The 22,771-nt window shown below is 44.7% G+C and overlaps 1 protein-coding gene across 1 annotated transcript; it reads right to left on the bottom strand.

Moving 5' to 3' along the window:
• Nucleotides 1-458: 458 nt before the first annotated feature.
• SMIM13 (small integral membrane protein 13) lies at nucleotides 459-22,415 on the bottom strand. Its single transcript, XM_077492191.1, has 3 exons — nucleotides 22,250-22,415; nucleotides 9,880-9,965; nucleotides 459-6,278 (listed from the first exon to the last, which is right to left on the bottom strand). Exons 2-3 carry the CDS (start codon nucleotides 9,953-9,955, stop codon nucleotides 6,085-6,087), a joined length of 270 nt encoding a protein of 89 aa, XP_077348317.1. The 5' UTR covers nucleotides 9,956-9,965; nucleotides 22,250-22,415; the 3' UTR covers nucleotides 459-6,084.
• Nucleotides 22,416-22,771: the final 356 nt, after the last annotated feature.

The raw sequence follows: 22,771 nt of genomic DNA, 5'->3' as shown, positions 1-22,771 counted from the left end.
AGCTTTATAGTGCGTACATGTCTCACGTCAAAGCACTAAGTATAATTTCTGTCCACTGCCGTATTCCTCTACTATAAGCATGAGTCACTTCTGACATGTTTTCCTGACACCAAGACAAAAAGGTGACGGGGAGAAAGCGCCAGCTGATTGACAGCCTCAGCTCTGTTCCTTGGAGTTGTATGAAAGTGTGGGGGGGGGGGGGTGTACCTTCCCTCCAGACAGCTCTCCACAGATGTAACTTCAGCTCTCTGCCCCCCAATTTTCTGAGCCGAGAGATCCTCTGTAAATGCTGCACTTTGAATGGATGTAGGGAAAAGACAGCTGTAGATAAACTGGTACAACATTTGTAGAAGGATTTGTTTCATCTCTGTCTATCACCTGAGGATAGTCACTACGCTGCCTATATGTGAGGGTTTACAAACACTTTGAACACAGCAATGTGAAAAAGGAAGCAAAACTTTAGTCTGTATCGTCTTTTATTATGATTCATAACACTGAAGAGGCAAATGCTAAGTCAAGGCAATCCCCAGCTAATCTTAACGAAATGCCCAACATAATGATTCTAACAGAGACAAACCTTAAGTTAACACAGATGCCATGTGGTGTAAACATATGACGACACAGCAGGTAGACAATTGTGCATAATGCTGCTGGTGCAATGCAATTACACAGAACAAGGTCTGCTAGGGATAATCACACAAGTGCGATTTTCCCTTAACAATCACAAAAAAAAAAAAAACACTCCTTCCATGTGACCTAGGCAACAATTCTACTTCAATGGTGAAAAGAAAAAGACACTGAAAATATGTGTATGTGCAATCACCCTTAAATTAATTCCTTGAACTTTGATAAATACAGTATAAAGTGCGTTTGGTGAGGCACCACCAAATACAGTTCAAAGACACTAGCTTATACGACAAATATATGGTAGCTATGGGTCACTGCTATTTAATGGCAAAATAAAGACTGTATTCCCAAGGCAACTCTGTCGTAAAATAAAAGCAGGTTTTGACAGCCTCAACTTAAAACTTATTGCAAGTGGCTAGAAAACCCCCATATGCTATTAAAAATGCAGTTCATTTATTTGCAAAATCTTATTACTGAAGTACATAATGCCTCAAACCGTAAAAGTTAATTAAATCTGCTCCTGATGAACAGCATTACTATTTAACAAACAAGATGAAAACAATATACGCACATAGAAAGCACCCTACTGTATCTATTCAATGGTTGTCAAACTACAACACTCAGCATGCTCTGGCATTCAAAGATATAAAGAGGTCGCTGCAGTACCAATGCAGAAGCAATGCAGCCTTTCACACTAAGGATACTTACTACATATAAAAAAATCAAAGCAAATGAAAAATATTGCAGTAAATATCAGTTGCCTGAGATATTTTCAGCTTTATGCTGAACACCTCCGGCACCAAAAAAAAAAGTCACATATTTCTTACAATCACACTAAAAAACAGCAAAAGGCAAAAATATTCATACAAATTTTAAAGCAAAAAAAAAAAACACAATTAACGACCCCAAAGAATGGTAGTACACGATCAGGCTTACTTAATAAGGCAAAAAGCCAAAGGGCATGTATTCTTCACGATCAATCAGAATCCAGCTTTCGCTGTTAAGACTATAGTAAACAGAGTTCTGATTGTTTGCTATTGTGTTATATCATTGCTCTTTGTACTGTCTTAATCATGAATATGTACATGGTACAGGGAATACCATTTATTTCACTGCTTAGTGCAGTGAGGTTACAAAATGGCTTTTGAACCGTGGTGAAACCAGAGAGGTCCCAACTGTGCCCCGCTTTTGGGGGCTGAATGGCTTTTGGAGGACTGGTATACCTCCTTTCCAACAAAGACGTTTGGAAACCATTCTTATGCCTCATACACACGGACATTCCGACAACAAAATGCGTTGGATTTTTTTCCCAACGTATGTTGGCCCAAACTTGTCCTGCATACACACGGTCGCACAAAGTTGTTGGAAAAACCGATCGTTCAGAACGCGGTGACGTACAACACGTACGACGGGACTATAAAGAGGCCAGTAGCCAATAGCTTTCATCTCTTAGTCTATTCTGAGCTTGCGTGGCACTTTGTCCGTCGGAATTGTCTACACATGATCAGAATTTAAACGATTGGATTTTGTTGTTGGAAAATTTTAGATCCTGCTCTCAAACTTTGTGCATCGGAAAATCAGACAGAAAAAGTCAGATGGAGCCCACACACGGTCGGATTTTCCGACATGATCCGATCGCACATTTTCCGTCGGAAAATCCGACCGTGTGTATGGGGCATTAGGCTTATCATGTCACCAGTTTCTAATTTTAGGTTGCCATTTACCCATGGTGGTAGTATCTTGTCAAATGCGGTGGCTTCACACTGCTAAAGTCTTGACTGTTTTCTGCAGTGGGCCATTGGAAAATTGAGGTATGCTATACAAAGGTTTTTAAAAAGTCAGCTTTTTGTCAATGGGATCCACTTCGTCTCAGTGCATGTGTCTTAGAAATCTGAATAATTCATACACCTCTCTACAGGTAAAGAAACCTATGCATGTTGATATTTTTGGTTATCTACTTTACATAACATGACCTTATCACACATAATAAATGTCAGTATATAATATAGTCTATAGTGGTCCCCACCAGTTACTCATAATAATAATATGTCTTCATATCACAACAAAGTTATACTCTCTTTAAAAAAAAAAAAAAAGCATTCACCCTATTTTTCAATGTACTGTATTCAAGTGGAATACATTGCAAAGAACTTCTATTACTATATCTAAACTATTAGCGAAATACAGTTACTGTCAGAAATACATATACATTATATAAGGGCGTGCGAAGGGAAAAGGGTAACAACCCTTTAATGCTGTACCAGCCCAAATATTGGCAGGTCACCCACAAAAAAAAACATAGAATCAATATTATAAAAATGAACAGGGCATTTAAGGGTGACCCAACAGTATTATAATAAGGACATTTTTTTTGTGTGTGCATATGGTCAGCCCCCTTCTCTTGTGGGATAGATGGACTGTAATTTCTTGATGTAGAAAACATGCTTTTTGAGTATTTTGTTTAAATCACCCTATTTGCAGTTACATGATATATTCACTTTTTAATGTAATAGATGAAATTCACCAGTAAATGGCATTTATTCTATGAAGTAATCTGATATCCTGAAGAGGTGGCATAAGACTGCTAAACCCGTCGACAGATATTTTCTGGTAGATTCTTGCCATTATACCTTCCGATTTTTATTTTAATGTGTAAAGTTGATGTCTTTGTTAACCACTTGCCGACAATATACTGTATATATATGGCGGCAAAGCAAGTCTCCTGCACTGGATCACATACTTAGTACGTGATCCAGCACTTTCCGGGTTAGGGGCGCGAACATCGGGTACCGCAGACTAGAGGTCCACCGGCACCCGACGATTATGCGTTACACAGGCAGTATGTAAACAAGGTAGATTGCCGTTCTGTCAGTGGGGAAGACATTGACCCTCTGATCCTTATAAGCAGTAACACAGATCTCTGCCTTCCCCTAGTTAGTACAAGCACCTCCCACAGTTTAGTAAAGCACAGGCTAGGAACGCATTTAGCCCTTTGATCACCCCTGGTGTTAACCCCTTCCCAGCCACTGTCACTAGTACAGTGACAGTGCATATTTTTTTAGCACTGATCACTGTATTAGTGTCACTGGTCCCCAAAAAGTGTCAGTTAGTGTCCTGACTGTCTGCCGCAATATCACTGTCGGCACCAAGTCACTGATCGCCGCCAGTACTAGTAAAGAAAATAAGTAAATAATTTTTTTTTAAAAATCACATAAATATAGCCTATATTCTGTAGGCGCTATAACTTTTACGCAAAGCAATCAATATACACTAATTTTTTACCAAAAAATATGTAGCAGAATACATATTAGTCTAAATTTATAAAGAAATTGGATAGGTTTTATAGTAGAAAGTAAAAAATATATATTTTTTCCAAGTTGTCAGTCTGTTTTTGTTTAGGCTGGGTTTGCACTGCTGCGGTGACGAGATCGGATGTAATTCGCACCGCACTGCAGTGCAAATCACATCCGATCTCTGTGCGATGCGAGTTCAGCCATACAGATAGTATGGCTGAATTTGCATCGCATCCGGCCCAAACTCGCACAGGACCCTTTTTTTGGTCCGCAGCAGAATCGGATCGCATGGGTGTTCACACCATGCGATCCGATTCCTGTCTGAGTTCGCAGATCGCACTGTGATATGCGAACTGATCTGGGGGTGTCATCAACTTTTCACTGACACTTCCAGCAGTTCGCATAAGGCAGTGTAAACTGCCGCCGGGAGGCATGCGATGCGGGAACCCGCAGCGGATTCGCAGCGTTCCCGCATCGCAGCAGTGTGAACCCAGCCTTATAGCGTAAAAATCGTAGAGGTGATCAAATACCATCAAAAGAAAGCTCTATTTGTGGGGGGGGGGGGGGGGGGGGAAAGGACATACATATTATTATTATATAACGATCGCGCAGTTGTCAGTTAAAAGTAACAGTGCAAAAAATGGCCTGGTAAGGAAGGGGGGGGGGGGGGGGTTAAACCTTCCAGAGGTGAAGTGGTTAACAAAAACTGTATTTTTTTTATATATTAAAGTATGCATTATGTTCTCTAGTATAATACTGTTGGGTCACCCTTGAAAGCCCTGTTAATTTTTATATATTTTTTCTACATTTGTTATCACTTACAGTATTCCAGGTTATAAAATAAAAAATAGGTTACCTAACAAGCCAGAGCGTGAACAATCTCCTACACTTTTTACACCTATATTATGATTAACTGTTAACAAAGATACAAGATAGCAGGTTCATTTACCTTTAACTAACTGCCTGGTATGTAAAAAGATGTAGAGATATGAATATTTACAAAGTTACTTGTAATGGAAAGGAACTGTAAATTGAGTCAAGACTAAGCAGAAGGCAGGCATGCATACTAAATTGAATATTGGGATGAATATGCTAACATTGGATATGGCTTTTCTGCAGCTGTAGTTCTACGAGAAACCGTAATAGTGTATAAATGTAAACAAAAGCAACAGTTACTATTTCATTGTCACCAGTAGATCAATCCATAGTAAAAAAAAAAAAAATGGTGAAAGAAGTGAAGTACCACACATAGCTACCATATATGCTCTCAATGCAGTCATTCTATACAAAGGTTAACGAACAGGTAATTGGTTAACATGTACTTGTTAAAATTGCAGGTGTGCCAATTATAGTGTAACATCCAGTGTGCGATCCACGCAGAAAAAAAAAAAAAAAAAAAAAAAAAAAAAAGCTAAAGTCCCAGATCAGGTTTAACCAAGATTCTTCCTTGAGGCCGAACCATAGTCACGCTCTCTTAGAAGCAGTATCATATGGAATGCAAGAGCACCTAATACTCCACGAGTACATTGTGTTTCCAGAGAGAAAAGCAGCATCTAATGCTCTAAAGTTATGAATGTGATAACCATGAATAAAAGGTGCCCGCACAGTGCTTTCTTCTTCCATACACAACTGATATAAGACATGACAGAAGTGAAGTGAGAAGTCCCGCACATTAAAAGCTTTTGTCATTACATTTTGATGGACATCAAGGCAGCAGAATGAGCTCATAGCTAAATTTTTACATTATAATTTAACAAGGTGCTATTTTATAAACGACAGCTGAAATTCACCATATATTACTAGTGGTAACTGCCAATTCCATGTTCTCACTAAGAAGCAAAAAACTGGTTCAGATTAAATAATCCTGGGTAGTTAATACAAAGCAGAAAATGAAGCAGTCACATTTACACTTTACAGCTCGTTGGACAATCAGTGCAGTGGCGAAACGTGTCCATGTCTAGGTTCATACACTTAGAGCTTCACATCCTTTGGAAGTATTTGAGGACAGGTAATGAAAACGTCATAACCCATTTCATCCATAGTGCCATATTTTATGAAGCCATTATCCCCATAAAGTCATATATAGTGTTGACTTCTACAGTGCAGATGCAGAAAGCTTGATGTCAGGATTGCCACTGATAAAGTCCCAGCATCTTTGCCATGCTTAGGTGGCCTCTTCAGCTGGAGCTCTCCTCTGCCGTGCCGATTTTGCTCTGGTCTTCTGTGGAGTCAGTGGGGTTTCCGACTCTGCGGCTGACTCGGATGATTCGTTTTCTCCTTGGAGGGAGGCGCCATCACAGACAAGTTCTCTGAGGAACTTGAACTTAGACAAGAAGAGATGCCAGACCACATACCAACCTAAGAAGGAAAAGTATAAAGGCATTATGGAACAGTTCTGTAGCTCAAATTCAGGCAGATACAAAAAACATTTTTAATACAGTCAGTCACATATTCATTTATAATCTTTATATAAACCTTTATAAAACCCCTATATAATCAAGACTCAGTACTCAGACTCAACCAGGCACATATGCTGACAAAACACTCTGGCAGGAAGAGATAGATGACCTCAGTCTGCTGCTCCTTCACTGTCCAATGACATACTGGGGGCCGGGGCGTCTAATTTGTGCTATATAACTGCAGTACAGAAAAGTATGATCTCTGGTCTGGCTGGGCTATGCTCAGGGCTGAAATCCCCATACAGCCTGACACCCCCACCCCCCATATTACAAAAATGTAAAAAAAAAAAAAAAAAAAAAAAAAATGTATATATATATATATATATATATATATATATATATATAAATAAAAAAAAATTTTATATATAATTTTTTTTTTTTCCAATATTTAAAAACATTTTTTCACAATTTTAAAAATAACGTTTTAGAATAAATTTTTTTACATTTTTGTATTGATTTACAATTTTTTTTTACAATGCTGCTGAAGGGATTGAATGAAATATTAGGGGTCTAAACAGGCCCCTTACATCTCACCTTTGAGCCATAGGAACTGAAGAATCTGTCCTCAATTCCTTTCTTTCTTTCTCTGTAGCCTCAGTTGCACTGAAGATGAATGAACAGGAGACAGAGGCTCCTGTTCATTCATAAACTGGAGCATAGTAAACACAGTTTACTTTGTTCAGTTATCAATGGACATAGGAGTGATTGGTACCGATTGCTCACTGTGTCCAAATCAGGAAAGTAATGGGCTGGTATATGACATATTTACCGACCCATTCCCCCACTCTCCATCCACCTGTGTACCCAGCAGCCAGGGGGTGAGGAAAGCCTGAAGTGCTGTGGTGGGGCAAGGGGGGGGGCCTGGGCACACATGGGGGAGTCAGATGTGGGCAGCACGCAAAGGGGAGTTGGTGCAGTGGAATGGGAGGACAATTACAAAATGCTGCACTGTGTTTTTGTGTCTCTCCCTCCAGCAGAGCTGGCAGGAGGGAGAGGGGGAGAAACCAGCTTTCAGCTGCTGGAGGGAAAGACACAGACACAGTGCAGCATTCTGTAATGGTCCTCCTGTCCTGCAGCACAAATACCCCTCCCCCAGCATACCCGGGTCCCCTGCATGAGGCCCAGTGATTTGCTGTAGCTCAGCTTTAAAGGGTTACACTAGTTTAATTTAAAATTGGGCTCTGAAACAAATTAGCATGTTTACCTACTTGTAATTGACAAACCGTTAATTTTTAATCTAATGTCTGACATCATAAAAATGTTTGTGCCACTGCCACCATATCATGCTGCTGATTGAACAAGAAGTGGGACCTAAACACTAAAAATACTCACCACCGCCTTCCGGCGAAGCTGTAATTACATCCATCGCTGGCTGGTGTCAACTTACCCCAAGCTATGGTGGAATAATGTCATTTCGTGCAGGCACACTGAATACAGTCATTCTGGGCACAACTGGAGTGTGCCAGGAATGCACACTGAGCTGTGCATGCACAACTTAGTGTGCATTCAATAGAGGACTGCTAGCAGGCAAGTATTTGTTACTGTATATTTTTTTCTGCAACAAAGAGTTGCCTGTTTGCAGTTATTTAATAGTTAGGTTTAGTTATGCTTTAAAGGGCCTTTTTACAGGCAGACTTCCTGTTCCAGGTGATTTTCCCCTATGACTGCATACATGTTGAACTTGTGTCACTTTCCTTCCACTGTGTAAGCTTCCAGACAAGTAGGAGTATGCGATCAGGCTGACCACAGTTTCAAACATGGCTCACTACCCTTAACTGATAGTAGTGAAGGGCTGTGCAGGGGTTGTGTCAACACAAGTCTTGGCCATTGGAGAACAGGCAGGCTGTGCTCCCAACACAGCCAGAAAACTGACCACACTGGGAGGGATGTGCTTCTATGCTAAGTGTGGTCAGTTTGAAATAGGAAAGCAGGAGGACTGGCAGTATCACCAGGTATTTCACACAAAGGAAGCAATACAAAGAGAACAGGATACCTTTTAACAAAAGTACATGGCACAACAGACTCATATCTGGGATATGAAATGTTGAGGTAACATACATTTGCTTTTTATCATTCCAGACTCTGCTGTTCTTCCCTGGGAGTTTTGGGAGTTCTCTCCCACCTTTATGTATTACAACACATACATTTTATATCTCAACAGAGTCCCAAGAAGTTGAAAAAACTGCTAGGTGGTTCTCTAGCATCCACCGCACACAGGGCTGGATTTATAGCTCAGGAGCCTATAAGCAGAGAATTCTGAAGAGCCCCCACTCCCCAAAGAAAACCCAGCACTAACCAACACGCTCACCCCTAAGCATAAATTCCTTCTGCAAGTTAAAAAAAAATTCTCCCCAAGCAAAAATTCCCCATCTTTACATCCCAAATTCCCCTCCCAGCATATATGTTTGCTCCCCAATTCCACCTTTCAGCTCAATTCCCCCCACAAATCACCCCTGCTAGCAAACATCCTCTTTCATTCCAAATAACCCCCTCCCCCCAGCATAAATCCCCATCCCCCTCCCAGCACAAATTTCCTCAAATCCATCCTCTTAGCACAATCCCCTCCAAATTACCCTTTCCAGCACAAATCCCTGCCCCCCCCCCAATTCTCCCCTCCTAGCACAAATCGTCCCCAATTCTGCCCTCTAACACATTCGCCCCCCCCCCAATTCTTCCTTCTAGTACAAGCCCTCCCCTTCCTCTTAGCACAAACTCCCCTCCCCCCATTATCCTCCCCAGCACAAAGAACCCCCCCCCCAATCTTGCAGGAGTAGTGGGGAGGCACAGGCTCTTTGTGCCCCCTCAGGCCAGCCCCCTCATGAATACTGTACCAACGCCTGCTGCAAGTCCGGACAGGAGGAGTGTCAACGAGAAGAGAGGAGGATTAACAGCTCTCCGCCACACAGCAGATAACATCGGATCCTCTTAGATCGGAAGCTGCACAGCTTGATTACTCGTCCCCTACCACCTCCAAGGACTGCTCATCTCCTGGAAATGTGGGTAGGGGACGGGCAATCAAGCCATGTACTGTGCACTCTACGATGATCCTGTGTAATCTGCTGTATGGAGGATCGCTCCCCTGACAGGAGCGGGGGGAGCATAGAAAGCCCACACCTCCTCCCAGCTCTCTTCTTGCTGACGATTCTCCTGTCCAAACTTGCAGTGAGTGTGGGTGCAATGTTCATGGGAAACCAGCCTGGGGGTGGGGTGCACAACTGAAATCTGGGGGGGCGCACCCCCCATATGGATACACAAATTTCTACAAGAGAATTTTAAATCAGACAGAGAAATTCCCTAAGCATAAGCATAGGATAACGGCAGCTCTCCTGCCATGACATTAAGGTTGACAGTCCCCCTTCCTCATTACAAGCTATAAAATTGCTGAATATATAGATTTATTAATAAAAAAATAATAAAAAAACACAGACCCAAGTAAGCTGTCAGATGGAAAACGCCACATTGTACACTAAAATAATATAATGTGCTGCAATAATACTCACCACACAGCATAAACAGCAGGACACAGATTAATGTGGCCACAAAGACCAAAAATGTCAACCCAACACTCTGCCACATCTTCTATTTTCTGTAACACAAAAAAGAAACACAATAATAAAAACAGGAAAAGAAAAGAATATATTATTCAAAACAGGAAAACTATCAGTATTACTAGATATATTGATGACAGCTGCACATTTAAATATATATATTGTGATTGGGTTTACATGAATGTGAATGTATACATCCATTGATGGTGCACACCCTCTTTTTGGACATTATTCGGAGCCACCATCCTGTCTTTATTTTGCACCAAGCCTGGAGATAGAGGAACATGTCATTCAGCAGGACCTCTACCACCAGATTCTAGACAGAGGAGAAAGATTTGGGTGTCCACATTATCAGCAAGGTAGGTGGCTGAAGTGAGACGAAGGCAAAAAAAAAAGTTTTTATTTCCTTAGAACCTTGAACATTACACTGGCATCAGTGCAGAAAAAAAAACATTCAGTAGGATATTTTTTATGCTGCCACATCTCCATCCTTACTGTGCTTGATTGATAGTTTTTTTGTTTTGTTTTGTTTTTTACGTACCTCACAAAGCCTGCTGAAAACTCCCAGAGACTGCATCTCCTGATCCCTCATTGTTGCTAAGGTGTTGCTAAGACACAGCCAGCTGTTACTGTTCCCATCCATCATGACCGTAGCGAGCTCTCAAATGCTGAGCTTATAGCTACTTCAGAGGAGAAAAGCACATGTGAACCAGAGTAAGAGCCCGTTCACACTGAGGCCGCGTACACACGCGCGGACTGTTCGCCCAACCTTGTTCGTCAAACAGTTTCGGCAAACAGTCCGCTCAAAATTAGCATGGACGGACATGGCCACACACGACGAACGAACAGTTTGCTGAAACCGTGCGCGATGACGTGAACGGCACGTACGACGGGACGAAAAATACGACGTCCTATACACTGCATTATAACTTTCGGCGTGTAAATCCTTTCTGAGCATGCGCGGAACTTAGTTTGACGAACAAGCCTACACACGGGCGGACTGTTCGCTGAAACAAGGTTTCAGCGGACAGTTTTTCGGAAATTCCGTAAAACCTTGTTCGTCAAACTGTCCGCTGAAACTGTCCGCTGAAACTGTCCGCTGAAACTGTCCGCTGAAAGCCCACACACGAGCGGACTGTCCGCCCAAACACTGTTCAGCGGACAAAGTTGGGCGAACAGTCCGCCCGTGTGTACGCGGCCTGAGGCAGCGCGACTGCCTCAGGTGACCGGGGTCCGACTTTAGCGCCGGCTTGCAAAATGACTTCTGTATAGAAGTCAATGCAAGTCGCCCCAAAAGTCGTACAGGAACCTTTTTCTAAGTCGGAACGACTTGAGTCGCTCCGATTAGAATGGTTCCATTGCATAGAATGGGACGCGACTTGTCAGGCGGCTAAGTCGCCTGACAAGTCGCCCCAGTGTAAACCGGATCTAATAGCTAACTCCTGCGATGTTGGAGATGAATAATAACAGCTAAGAGCGTCTTAGCAACTTCCTAGTCACAAGGCAGGATGGGGAGATGCAATCAGGCAGTTTTTGGGAGTTTTTCAGTATGGCTTCACGAGGTATGCGTTTAGCCTGCACCTATAGCAAGTGCATTACTCACCTTTGGTCAAAGCTGGACAGTTTGTTTATATCTACAGCTGCCCATTATCTGCATACACTAGTTCATATTTAGTAATGTGCTGATTTTTTTTTTTTTTACATGAAAATAATCCATTGTGCTGGTAGCTGCTCTCTTTGTTGAAGTCTCCCATCCTCTTCTTCCCCACCAAAAATCCTCCACAGCAGTAATCGTCTGGTGCTACGGGGGTTAATATGAGTATCTATACATGTCATAGGCACTTATCAAGAGTGCCCACTATGCCCCCCCTTCCTCCATTCATAAAAACTGTGCTATAGCTTCCATCAATGAAATGCACTACCGTATATACTCGAGTATAAGCCGAGATTTTCAGCCTCTTTTTTGAGGCTGAAAGTGCCCCCCTCGGCTTATACTCGAGTCATCGCCGTCTGACTGCTCGATCAGCGTATCGAGCAGACAGACGGCGGACATACTACAATTCGAAAGCCGCGCCTCCGCCTCCGCCTGTGATAGGCGGAACACTGAATTTCCCAGCAGCCTGTGTTCCGCCTATCACGGACATCGTCTCATCCTCGTCCGTAGTACGAGGATGAGACGATGTCCGTGATAGGCGGAACACAGGCTGCTGGGAAATTCAGTGTTCCGCCTATCACAGGCGGAGGCGCGGCTTTCGAATTGTAGTATGTCCGCCGAGGCGCCGACGAAGAGCGGCGATCCTGGCAAGGCACGGGACGGAGGCAAGGCAAGGCACGGCACGGGACGGGACGGAGGCAAGGCACGACACGGGACGGAGGCAAGGAGGCAAGGCACGGCACGGGACGGAGGCAAGGAGGCAAGGCACGGCACGGGACGGAGGCAAGGAGGCAAGGCACGGGACGGAGGCTCGGGACACAGGCTCGGGACACAGGTAGGCTGGACACACACACACACACACACACACACACACATGGACACACACACACAGGGATGGATGGATGGAGACACACACACACAGGGATGGATGGATGGATGGAGACACACACACACAGGGATGGATGGATGGATGGAGACACACACACACAGGGATGGATGGATGGATGGAGACACACACACACAGGGATGGATGGATGGATGGACACACACACACACACAGGGATGGATGGATGGATGGACACACACACACACAGGGATGGATGGATGGATGGACACACACACACACAGGGATGGATGGATGGATGGACACACACACACACAGGGATGGACGGACACACAGGGATGGACGGACACACAGGGATGGACGGACACACAGGGACGGACGGACACACAGGGACGGACACACACACAGGGATGGACAGGCATGTCTCACCCTCGGCTTATACACGAGTCAATAAGTTTGCCAGTTTTTTTGGGGGTAAATTGGGGGCCTCGGCTTATATTCGGGTCGGCCTATACTCGAGTATATACGGTATATGAATGCAGACCTTTCATTCATCCACCTATCCTCTATTCATAGAATGCTTTTTATGGCTGGAAGCTATAGTACAGCTTTTATGAATGGAGGAGGGGCAGAAAGGGTGGACATAGTTGGCACTGTTGCAGTGTTGCATGACATTCTTGTCATTCAAAGTGCGACAACGCCGAAAATTGTCCTGGGCAGGAAGGGGGGGGGGGGGGAGCGCCTGGTATTGAAGTGGTTAACTAAGAGAGCAGCCACCAGCACAAGGGATACTTTTTATTCAATGTATGCATCGTCCCTTGTGCTGATTTAAAAAAAAAAAAAATGTAACTAAACATAGACTTTATTAGATGTGATTCATGAACTAATGATAATCAGGAACATTAGTATGTACAAAGATGTAAATCGGTATAGGTATGTTTTCACTGATCAGTATACTGCACGAATGAGAATGAAAATAAGATGTGGGTTTAGAACATGGTAGCTGAGCAGGTAATTAGATTAGGCAAAGAGAAGGAAGGAAACAATGACAGCTGAATGCACTGAGATATGAAGAAGTCAAGTGCCTTTCCCAGAAATCATTGGATCATCATATTGTTCTCTTCCATACTGTTGGTGTGACTCACTCCATTCATTTATTAACCATTGACTGAGAACATTAGTTCATAACTTTGGAGTCTTTGCAGAGTATGCAATTGGAATGATACAAAAAGTACAGCCAGTATCTCTATGTTGTGGACCTACAAAAAGTCATGCATGGTCTGAAAGTTTCCTGGCTCATCTTTATAAAAACTCTAGCCATCAGGAAATCCTTGGACTTCTAGTTCCACTGTAAAGCCCCATACACACTATCAGATTATCTGCTGAGTTTTTCCTTCAGATTTACCAAAACCATGTAGTAGAAGGGCCTGCCTGATTGCACACACATTGAAACTCCTAAGGTCTGTCCTCATATTATATGGTTTTGGTAAATCTGAAGGAAAAACTCAGCAGAAAATCTGATAGTGTGTATGGGGCTTTAGGGAGTGCTTACTATCCTCTGAAAAAGCGACCCACAGTGGATCGTTTTTGATCCTGCTGCCTGCTGAATGTCTTTTTTGTTTTGTTTTTAATCCCCTGCAGCGTGCTCTGTGATCACTGATTCCTTCAGACCTTCAGTTATGGGCTTTGGTTTCCTCACGCTGACGGCGTGAGGAGAGAAAATAGAGATGATAACCGGCTTGTGTTAAAAGGGACATTAACACTGATAACCAGGGCATGAATTATCAGTGGCCTTATTATCAGTGCAGTTCCAACAGTGCCCACACTGCTGCCAATCAGTGCCAACCAGTGCCTCCTCATCAGCGTCACCTATCAGTACCGCCTAACATTGCCCATCAGTGCCACCTATCAGTGCCCATCAGTGCAGCCAAAATGCCCACCAGTGCTGGCCCTTCTGTGCCACCTTTCAGTTCCCACCAGTGCCACCTATCAGTGCCCGTCAGTGCAGCCTCATCAGCAAACATCAGTGAAGGAGAAAAATTACCAGTTTGCAAAATGTTATAACAAACTATAAAAAGTGTTTTTATTTGTTTAGCAAAACAAATTTGTGTGAAAAAAATAAGAATTTCATTTGAGTAGAGTGTTGCATAATCACGCAATTGTCATTCTAATTGCAGCAGCGCTGAAAGCTGGAAATTGCCTTGGGCAGAAAGGGGGTGAAAGTGGCCAGTAGGCAAGTGGTTAATGAACACTAACTGGTAAGTCACTAGTAGTTTGTCTGTTGTAGGAACTAATAGTAATCAGTAGAGAAGAGGTTCGAGTTCACCGTTAGCTGTGGTTCAAGACTCATAGTCCAGGCAAAGTTGTGTGCAGATTCACCCAGGAGGATTCTTTTAAACCATATTGCACTACATGGTGTCTGGACTATGGTCAGGGGGCTTAGAAGAGCCAACAAAGCAGCTTTTGGTAAATCCAGTGCCCTCAGTATAAAAAGGGGGATGGGGCACAGGACAGCCACATAATCAGTGAATTGGAAGCTGTTGCAAGGAAAGCTGACAAACAATATAGAAAGAGATTAGGGTCAATTAGGAAACTGTACTTAAATTCTGATTGCTAGCTCTTTGGACATTTAACTTATTTTCTGTTCTCATTAGTGGGGGCTTTGTGTCCGATTACCATCTTTGGACAATCAGCTTCTTTGCTATCTTTTTGTTCATATTATTGAGGTCACTTTTAGCTGCTGTCTTCTCCATTGCAAACTTATATTTTTTATTTCATTGCTGCAAGGCTTTCCTTTAAAAACATGGCTTTTAATTGAGGGGTTGGTATTTGGGGGTTTTCATGTATTTTAAAATATATTGCTCTTTATTTTATGTTGCTAGGGAATAGGATACTGTAGGGTATTTTAGGATATGGTAATTTAAAGCGGTAGTAAACCGCCCCAAAGAAAAAAAAAGAAAAAAAAAGTGGGCTCTCTGCAGTGGGTTGCCATAACGTGCTGTATGCACTGCATATTAGCGCAATATGACACACTTACTTGCACACGGAGCCCTCCAGCGCAGTGCTGTCACAGCTCCCCGGGGCATCCACCTTCACCCAGTCTTCCTTCTGGGTTTGCATACTCCAGTGTTCTGCAGAAAACTCCAACTTGCCAAAATCTCCAACCACGTCACTCCCTGTCACTCCCCAGCAGCAATAATTGGAGATTTGGATGAGTTGGCTGTTTTTACAGAACACCAGCAGCGAATACACTACGAAGAAAAAAAGTTGCCTTGGAGGCGGACATGTTATGGTTACTAGATTTTTAAGCCCCTGAGCGAAAAGGTAGAGATACTTGGTTCTGGCTTGGACAGTAAAATCTCCTGTGATGAGGTACCCTCTTTGGGGGGGGGGGGGGGGGGAGTTCCTCTGAACCTACTACTAGGGGTGTGTGAGTAGAGGTGCAGAAGGATTGTATAGTGGCCAACATTTCCTCTTGTACAGACTTGAGAAAATCTCTCATTAATCCCGAGGCCTCTTTCCCAGCCAGTTTGATAATACACCTATAACAAAAAAAGTCTTGGTGTGGGATTTTGGCAATCTTTCCCCGCAATTACAGCACTTTTTACTGGCACTGGTGCTAGCGAATGAGGAAGGTGGTTTGTCAGAGACCTCCTGTGCTCTACTTTGGGAATCTGCAAGAAAAAAGGGAACATGCCATAGTCACTCTTCTTGCCCCCTGTATCATGGCTGCAGGCCCCTTCCCCTTTCCCCAGAGGAGAAAGCATGGGGGATTACCAGGTATCCTCTAATTTGGTGTCAACCTCCAAGTAGGTAAGAAAAGGACACTAATGCCGTGTACACACGAGCGAATTGTCCGGCGTACTTAGTTCGGCAAACAATCCGGCGGATAGTCCGGCGGACTTTCTACCGAACTGACTTGGCCACACACGGGCACACAGAAAGTCATTTTTTTACAGACGTACAGCACGTACGACGGGACTAGAAAAAGGATGTTCAATAGCCAGTAGCCAATAGCTTCCTTTTCGTACTTGCTTCTGAGCATGCGTCATTCTTAGTCCGCCAGAATAGCATACTGACGAACGTATTGTCCGCTGAAACCCAAGTCCGGCGGAAAGATTGGACTGCAAAAAAACTTTCTAAGTCCGCCGGACTTTACGCTGGAAAAGTCCGCTGAAGCCCACACACGATCCAATTGTCCGGCGAAATGTGTTTCGGCGGACTAAGTACGCCGGACAATTTGATCGTGTGTACGCGGCATTACACGGACCCAGCTTGCTCTTGCCTGCAGCCACCTGTGCTGTCTTTCCATCCTCCTTGTTCGTGAGGTGGGATCAGACTTTTAGCTGAGACTGAGCCCTGCTGTGAGCAGGAATGCTTCAGTCTCCGCAGCCACACGGGTTTGGCGTTTCCTTCGTGCTTTAAACCCACTTCCTGGGTCTCGTTGTGCTTGCTCCACCCTCTTCCTGCTGTGACAGGAAGTTTTAGCCTGAGAGTGAGGCTTGGAGCGTGCCGAGTCCTCCCCTTGGTGCTTAGATTTGGACTCTGGCAATATGGAGCACAAGGCACCAGGGTAAAACCCGAGCTTCTGAGCGGAATGCAAAGGTGGGGGATTGAATCGCCCAGACCGACTGCACAAATGCTGTTTTAGTGGTGACCTGCAAGAAGCTCTGAGGCAGCAGGTTATTTCAGCCACCACCAGCATTCCTAAACCTGGCTCACAGGGGTACCATCCAACTCTTTTTGCTGTGGGAGAAACACAATCAATACTAAGGGACAGGGAGTAAAGTGAGGCCTTCTAAACAGTTGTGTTTTGATTGCATTTCCTGTAAGGAGGAGCCTATCATCTCTCTCATGTGTTGTCATCCTGAAAGATGAGGTGAGAAAGTACCTTTTTGAGTGGTACCTGCTATTCTTCACTCCTCACCCATGCAAGAATGAAGGTGCCTCAGTCCACCTTTCCCCCTTTCCTGAGATGATGTCACACTTCCCAGTAGGCTACAAGACCAGTCTCACCACAGGCTGTGACTCACGCAAGCGTAGTAGGGAGCCGGCTGTGAATTATCGGGAAGTGACAGTTATCTCCTGAAGCCAAGATGGTGGCACAGAGAAACAGACATCTGAGGAGCACCAGCTGTGCGAAAAAACTATACTTGCTTGACTCCATGGGATGTTAAATATCTGTTTCATTAAAGTGGTTGTAAATCAGGGGTCAGCAACCCGTCGATATCGATCTACCAGTAGATCATGGCCAGGTGACTAGTAGATCGCAGCCTGGACTTGCTGACCCACCATTCTATAGCATCAAACAGTGCAATGCAGAAGGACTGCTTGTAAAGTTGGAGCTGTATTACGGAGCAAGAGTCACATAAGCCAATGCCTCCTCTGTAGTGCTGGCTCCTACCCAATGCAGAGAGATACCAACTGCCCTTGAGCTCTTAACCCTGTTAGCGGTCTCCAGAGTGGTGCCAGCAGCAGGAAAGCAGAGATCTTCAGGTCAGTGTGAAGCAATACACTGGGCATAATAGTATACGGCTGCTTTCACACTGATGTGCTGTGGTCTACCCACACCGCATGTGCAGTGCATTGCACCTGCAGGTTTGTTGCGCTTAGCCATACATTTCTAATATAACCTGCTGGTTTGATGCACTTTCTGAAAATGCACCACACATGCAAGACATAATATAAATCTGTGCACTGTGCTGCACACACAGTGCAGGTGAACCTGCAGCACATCAGTGTGAAAGCAACCTTATAGGGGGCTTAGAACAGTGGTTCATTTACATCTGCAGTTTTGGGAAGTGGTAAAACCAATAGTTAAGACGCAGCAGCAGTTAGACGCCCTGTCATGGATGGTGGGTGTAGCACCTGTCAAGCATGACCCATTCAAGTGGCCTGCAACCTTGTGCAGTAAAGCAAATAAGAAATTACATCAGGCAGCATTGTGTTGCTGTCTCACCACCTACCCCAACTCCTTGGACCCCGCAGAAGCATGTAGGTTTGGGGCGCTTGTAGAGTGGCCCCATTTATTTGAATAGGTCACAATTGGCAGTTGGTAGCACCCTCCAAAAGCAACAGGGGGGCCTAATTCCTACTGCGACATGTGTACACCATTGGCTGCTGCCTTGGTAGGGATTGGTGGATGTAAAACCATGACTCAACAGCAGGATTTTTACAACCCCCCAGCTTTATGTGTGAACATGCCCTAAGGGTGCCGCTGCCGAATGCAACTAGGGGGTCATTCACACGTGCAGCAGGCACTGCTGCCCCTCTGAAAAGTGATCTGAGCGTGTTTGACAGGTGGTGAGGAGGCAATATGTTGCCTCCTCACCACCTGATTTAAATCCATGATTTCCGTGCAATTGTTGGGATTGCGACACGGTAGTACAGCAATTAAAGTGGTTGTATACCCATTTTTTAAGTTTTTACCTACAGGTAAGCCTATAAGAAGACTTACCTGTAGGTAAAATGAAAATTTTACTTGACATCAGCGGCGCATGCGCTGTGAATGCCTAGCTGAAGCTCGTCTCCTGGGAGAATCGCAGTCATTGTTTGTCGGATGTTATAAGTGGTAGGGGGAGCTCGGGCAACACCGGAGCTAATGCTCATGGCCGCGATGTCTGCCGGCCACCTGCAATCGCTCCACAGAGAGCCAGAATGGGGATCTGTCAAAAAAAAGCAGACAGATCCCCGTTCTGACAGGGTAGTAGAGAGAGATCTGCTATTCCTAATGACAGCGATCTATTTCCTCCTCCAGTCAGTCCCATCCCTCCACAGTTAGAAACACTTCCCAGGGAACACATTTAACCCCTCGATCGCCCCCTATCGTTAACCCCTTCCCTACCAGTGACATGTACACAGTAATCAGTTCATTTTTGTCAATGGTCCCAAAAATGTGTCAAAAGTGTCCAATCTGTCTGCTGCAATGTCGCAGTTCTGCTAAAAAAAAATCACAGGATCGCCGCCATTACTAGTAAAAAAATAAAAATGGCATAAATCTATTCCCTATTTTGTAGACACTATTTTTTGGGGGATATTTAATATAGTTGTTTGTTTTTTTAAATGTACGCTCTTTTTTTGTTTATAGGGAAAAAATAAAAACTGCAGAGGTGATCAAATACCACCAAAAGAAAGCTCTATTTGTGGGTGGGGGGGGGGGGGGACATCAATTGTTTGGATACAACGTTGCATGACCGAGCAAATTGTCAGTTAAAGCGGGCTTCCACCCTAAAGTGGAACTACCGCTGATCGGAACCCTCCCCCCCCTCCGGTGTCACAATTGGCACCTTTCAGGGGGGAGGGGGGAGGAGATACCTGTCAAAGGTATTTACACCCACTTCCGGGCATAGACTCCCGTGGGAGTCTATGCCTCTTCCTGTCCTGCCGCCCTGTCTGCTGGGACACATTCCTGCGCGGACAATTCCTTTTGCGCTGCGCGACTCGCGCATGCGCAGTAGGGAACCGGGAAGTGAAGCCGATTCGCTTCACTTCCCGATTCCCTCACCTAGAATGGTGGCGGCAGCAGCCGAGAGCCGAGCGATCGATCGGCCTCGGGTGCCGGCATCGCTGGACCCCGGGACAGGTGAGTGTCCATTTATTAAAAGTCAGCAGCTGTAGTATTTATAGCTGCTGGCTTTTAATATTTTTTTCCCTAGTACAGACCCGCTTTAAAGCGACACAGTGCCATATCGCACAAAATGGCCTGGTCATTAAGGGGGCAAATCCTTCTGGTTCTTAAGTGGTTAAGGTTGCCTACCCTTGTTGTAAAGGATTAAAAAAAAAAATACATCTTTATACTTACCTGCTCTGTGCTGCAGCCCAGAACCTCCTCTTCTCGGGTCCCCTGATGGTACTGCTGGCTCCTCCTTTGTCCAGTGCCCCCACGGGCAGCTGCCTTTCATGTGGGCACTCATGTGTGCTCACTCCAGAGTCTCGCTGCTGCGTCCATTGACATAGACAATGGGACTCAGCCCTGCTCCCTGGTTTTAATTGAAAGAACCAGCACTTTCCCGGTGCCCTAGCAAAGCCGGCAAGACCCAGAAGTGAAGGGAGAGAATAAGAAGACGTGCACAGCGCTGGATCGAATGAGGACTCAGGTAAGTATTGGTGTCGGGGTGGGTTGAGGGGCCAAAATCAATGCCTAAACATGTTTTACCTTAATGCAAGGAATGCAGTAAGGTGAAAAAATGTTTAGGCTTCAGAGCCACTTTAAAGTGGAAGTCCAGCCTAACACAAAAATTCCTGCATCTACAGACATTAACGATCCAATACTAAACAATCTATCCCTGTAAAGAAGAAATCCATATACATACCTTTTTTGAAGGCGATCTGACCTGATAGCCAGCGGTGGAAGCTCTGCAGAGGACACAGCTGACAATGGCTGTGAAATGAATGGGTAGTGACATCAACCATAGACTTACTATTGGGCTTCCCCTGTTGGCTGTGTCCTCTGGACCCACCTCCACAGCCAGCCATGGCTGACAGCTCAGCGTGGAATCAGCTTCAAAAAAGGTATGTATACTGATTTCTTCTTTACAGGGCTAGATAGGTTAGGTGTTAGATTGTGGATGTCTGTAGATGCAGGGATTGTAGTGTTAGGGTGGACCTCTACTTTAAGTATTTGAAGCTGAATTCTGACTTTCTGTTTCCCATCCCCCACTGAAGTTCCTCTTCAAGAAATACTCCTTAAGAAAACCTGGAGATAATTAACCCCTCCTTCACATTGACTGCAGCTTTGAAATCGTGCAACTATCTGAAATCACATCATTTAAAGCTGCATGTCAGTGCGACTTTAGGTGCGACATGTCGGGTGTGCGAACGCGCCTGAGCTCATATCTAATGGATACTCACTTCAAGCCTGTATATTGTAGCATAAGGACTGCTGCACCGAGACATCATGGCTGCCATGTGCAGCAGGGTTCAGAGGGGTGGCCAGGATCTTTGGAGGGAGATCACCTTTTCATTTTCTGTGAAAAGTTTAGTGAACATATCCTTTAAAATCTGTTTCATCTTGGATTCATTTGTAGGGATGAGCTTGGCGTGTTCGCATTCTCCACGTGCAGAGCCCGCCAGGAAGTCGGCGCAGCGCTGCGCTAATCACAGGCAGTGAGACATTGCCCGGTCTCTGCAGCCACGCATCGGGGCAATGTCTCACTGCCTGTGATTAGCGCAGCGCTGCGCCAACTTCTTGGCGGGCTCTGCACGTGGAGTGTGCAAACACACTGGAGCTCATCCTCATTCATTTGTGTTGATGCCTAGCAATTTTGGCGTGTTTTTGCCACAAATTTATCTTTCCGTCAGGTACAAGAAACTGCCGCACGCAGACGCCAGAAATACGTCTAAAGAGCGTCACCGCCACTCTTTATGAATTCCAGGGTACGTTCCATGCCCTTCTCATTGAATACCGTCAGCAGTGTCCGAATGGGGTACGAGGATCATCTTTTTGAAAGTCCACAGCCCAGCTCACAATAAATACTTGCCTATCTATAGAGTACATGGGCCGACCGGTGAATTTTTCCCTTTTTATAAACACACTGACAGCTGCTAGAGCAGAGAGGAGCGTCACTCTCAGCCTAGGAATACTGAGCCTCATTGTTTACTGCTGACTGAATCATATAGAGCAGCTGGGGAAACCATGGCTTGTTTATGCTGATTCTTGCAAAGGACCTCCGCTTCGTAAGAGCGCTGCTCCACTTACCACAAGACGTATTCATTTCACCGGAGAGTAACGTAACCCGCTAGAGATCTGCCATACACACGCTTAAAGGATAAGTGCACCTTGCCATATTTAAACAACAACAAATCTGATAAATAGTACACCATACCTGTTCAGAAGTCTGTTAGGTGTATGAAGAGCTGTGTGGCGGCCTGGAAACATTCCAGAAATGGCCAATGTCATTACATGTCCTGTGCTGAAGCAAATTTTGAAGACACTGTATCTGGAGAGCTTACAGCCACATTTCCCATTCTGCTTTGCGAGCAGTGATATCACGCTTTCCCCTCCTCCCTCTGCTACGTGCTCAAGCTGTCCCCCCCTCCTCTCTGCTCTCTAATTCTCCTCCTTCAAGCCAGACACATGGAAGAAAGCATTCACAAAGAGACAACCATTGTGTGACCGCCTCATTCACACTGACAACGTACGTGTGTTTAGAGAGCATTTTTAAACGCATGAAATGGTTTTAAGGGCTCATTCGGTCAAGTGATTAAGCCCTCATCCTCTGCACAGAGCCACTTTTTTGCTGCATTTGCAGCCACCTCAGAGCTGCAAGCAGTCACCTCAGAGCTACATGCAGTCAGCCCATAGAAACAGATGGACATGCAATGGCTGCACGGACACAACTGCATGT

This window comes from Lithobates pipiens, unplaced genomic scaffold (genome assembly GCF_037356315.1).
Source record: "Lithobates pipiens isolate NorthernLeopardFrog02 unplaced genomic scaffold, aLitPip1_a1.2 Scaffold_19, whole genome shotgun sequence".
NCBI classification, from domain to species: domain Eukaryota; kingdom Metazoa; phylum Chordata; class Amphibia; order Anura; family Ranidae; genus Lithobates; species Lithobates pipiens.
This window is presented reverse-complemented; position numbering and strand designations above follow the sequence as displayed.

Excerpts from the sequence above, each read along its gene's own strand:
- SMIM13 (XM_077492191.1), bottom strand. The coding sequence starts at position 9,955 with ATGTGGCAGAGTGTTGGGTTGACATTTTTGGTCTTTGTGGCCACATTA. Across the intron at positions 6,279-9,879 it reads CCTGCTGTTTATGCTGTGTG|GTTGGTATGTGGTCTGGCAT; the intron begins GTGAGTATTATT and ends TTTCCTTCTTAG.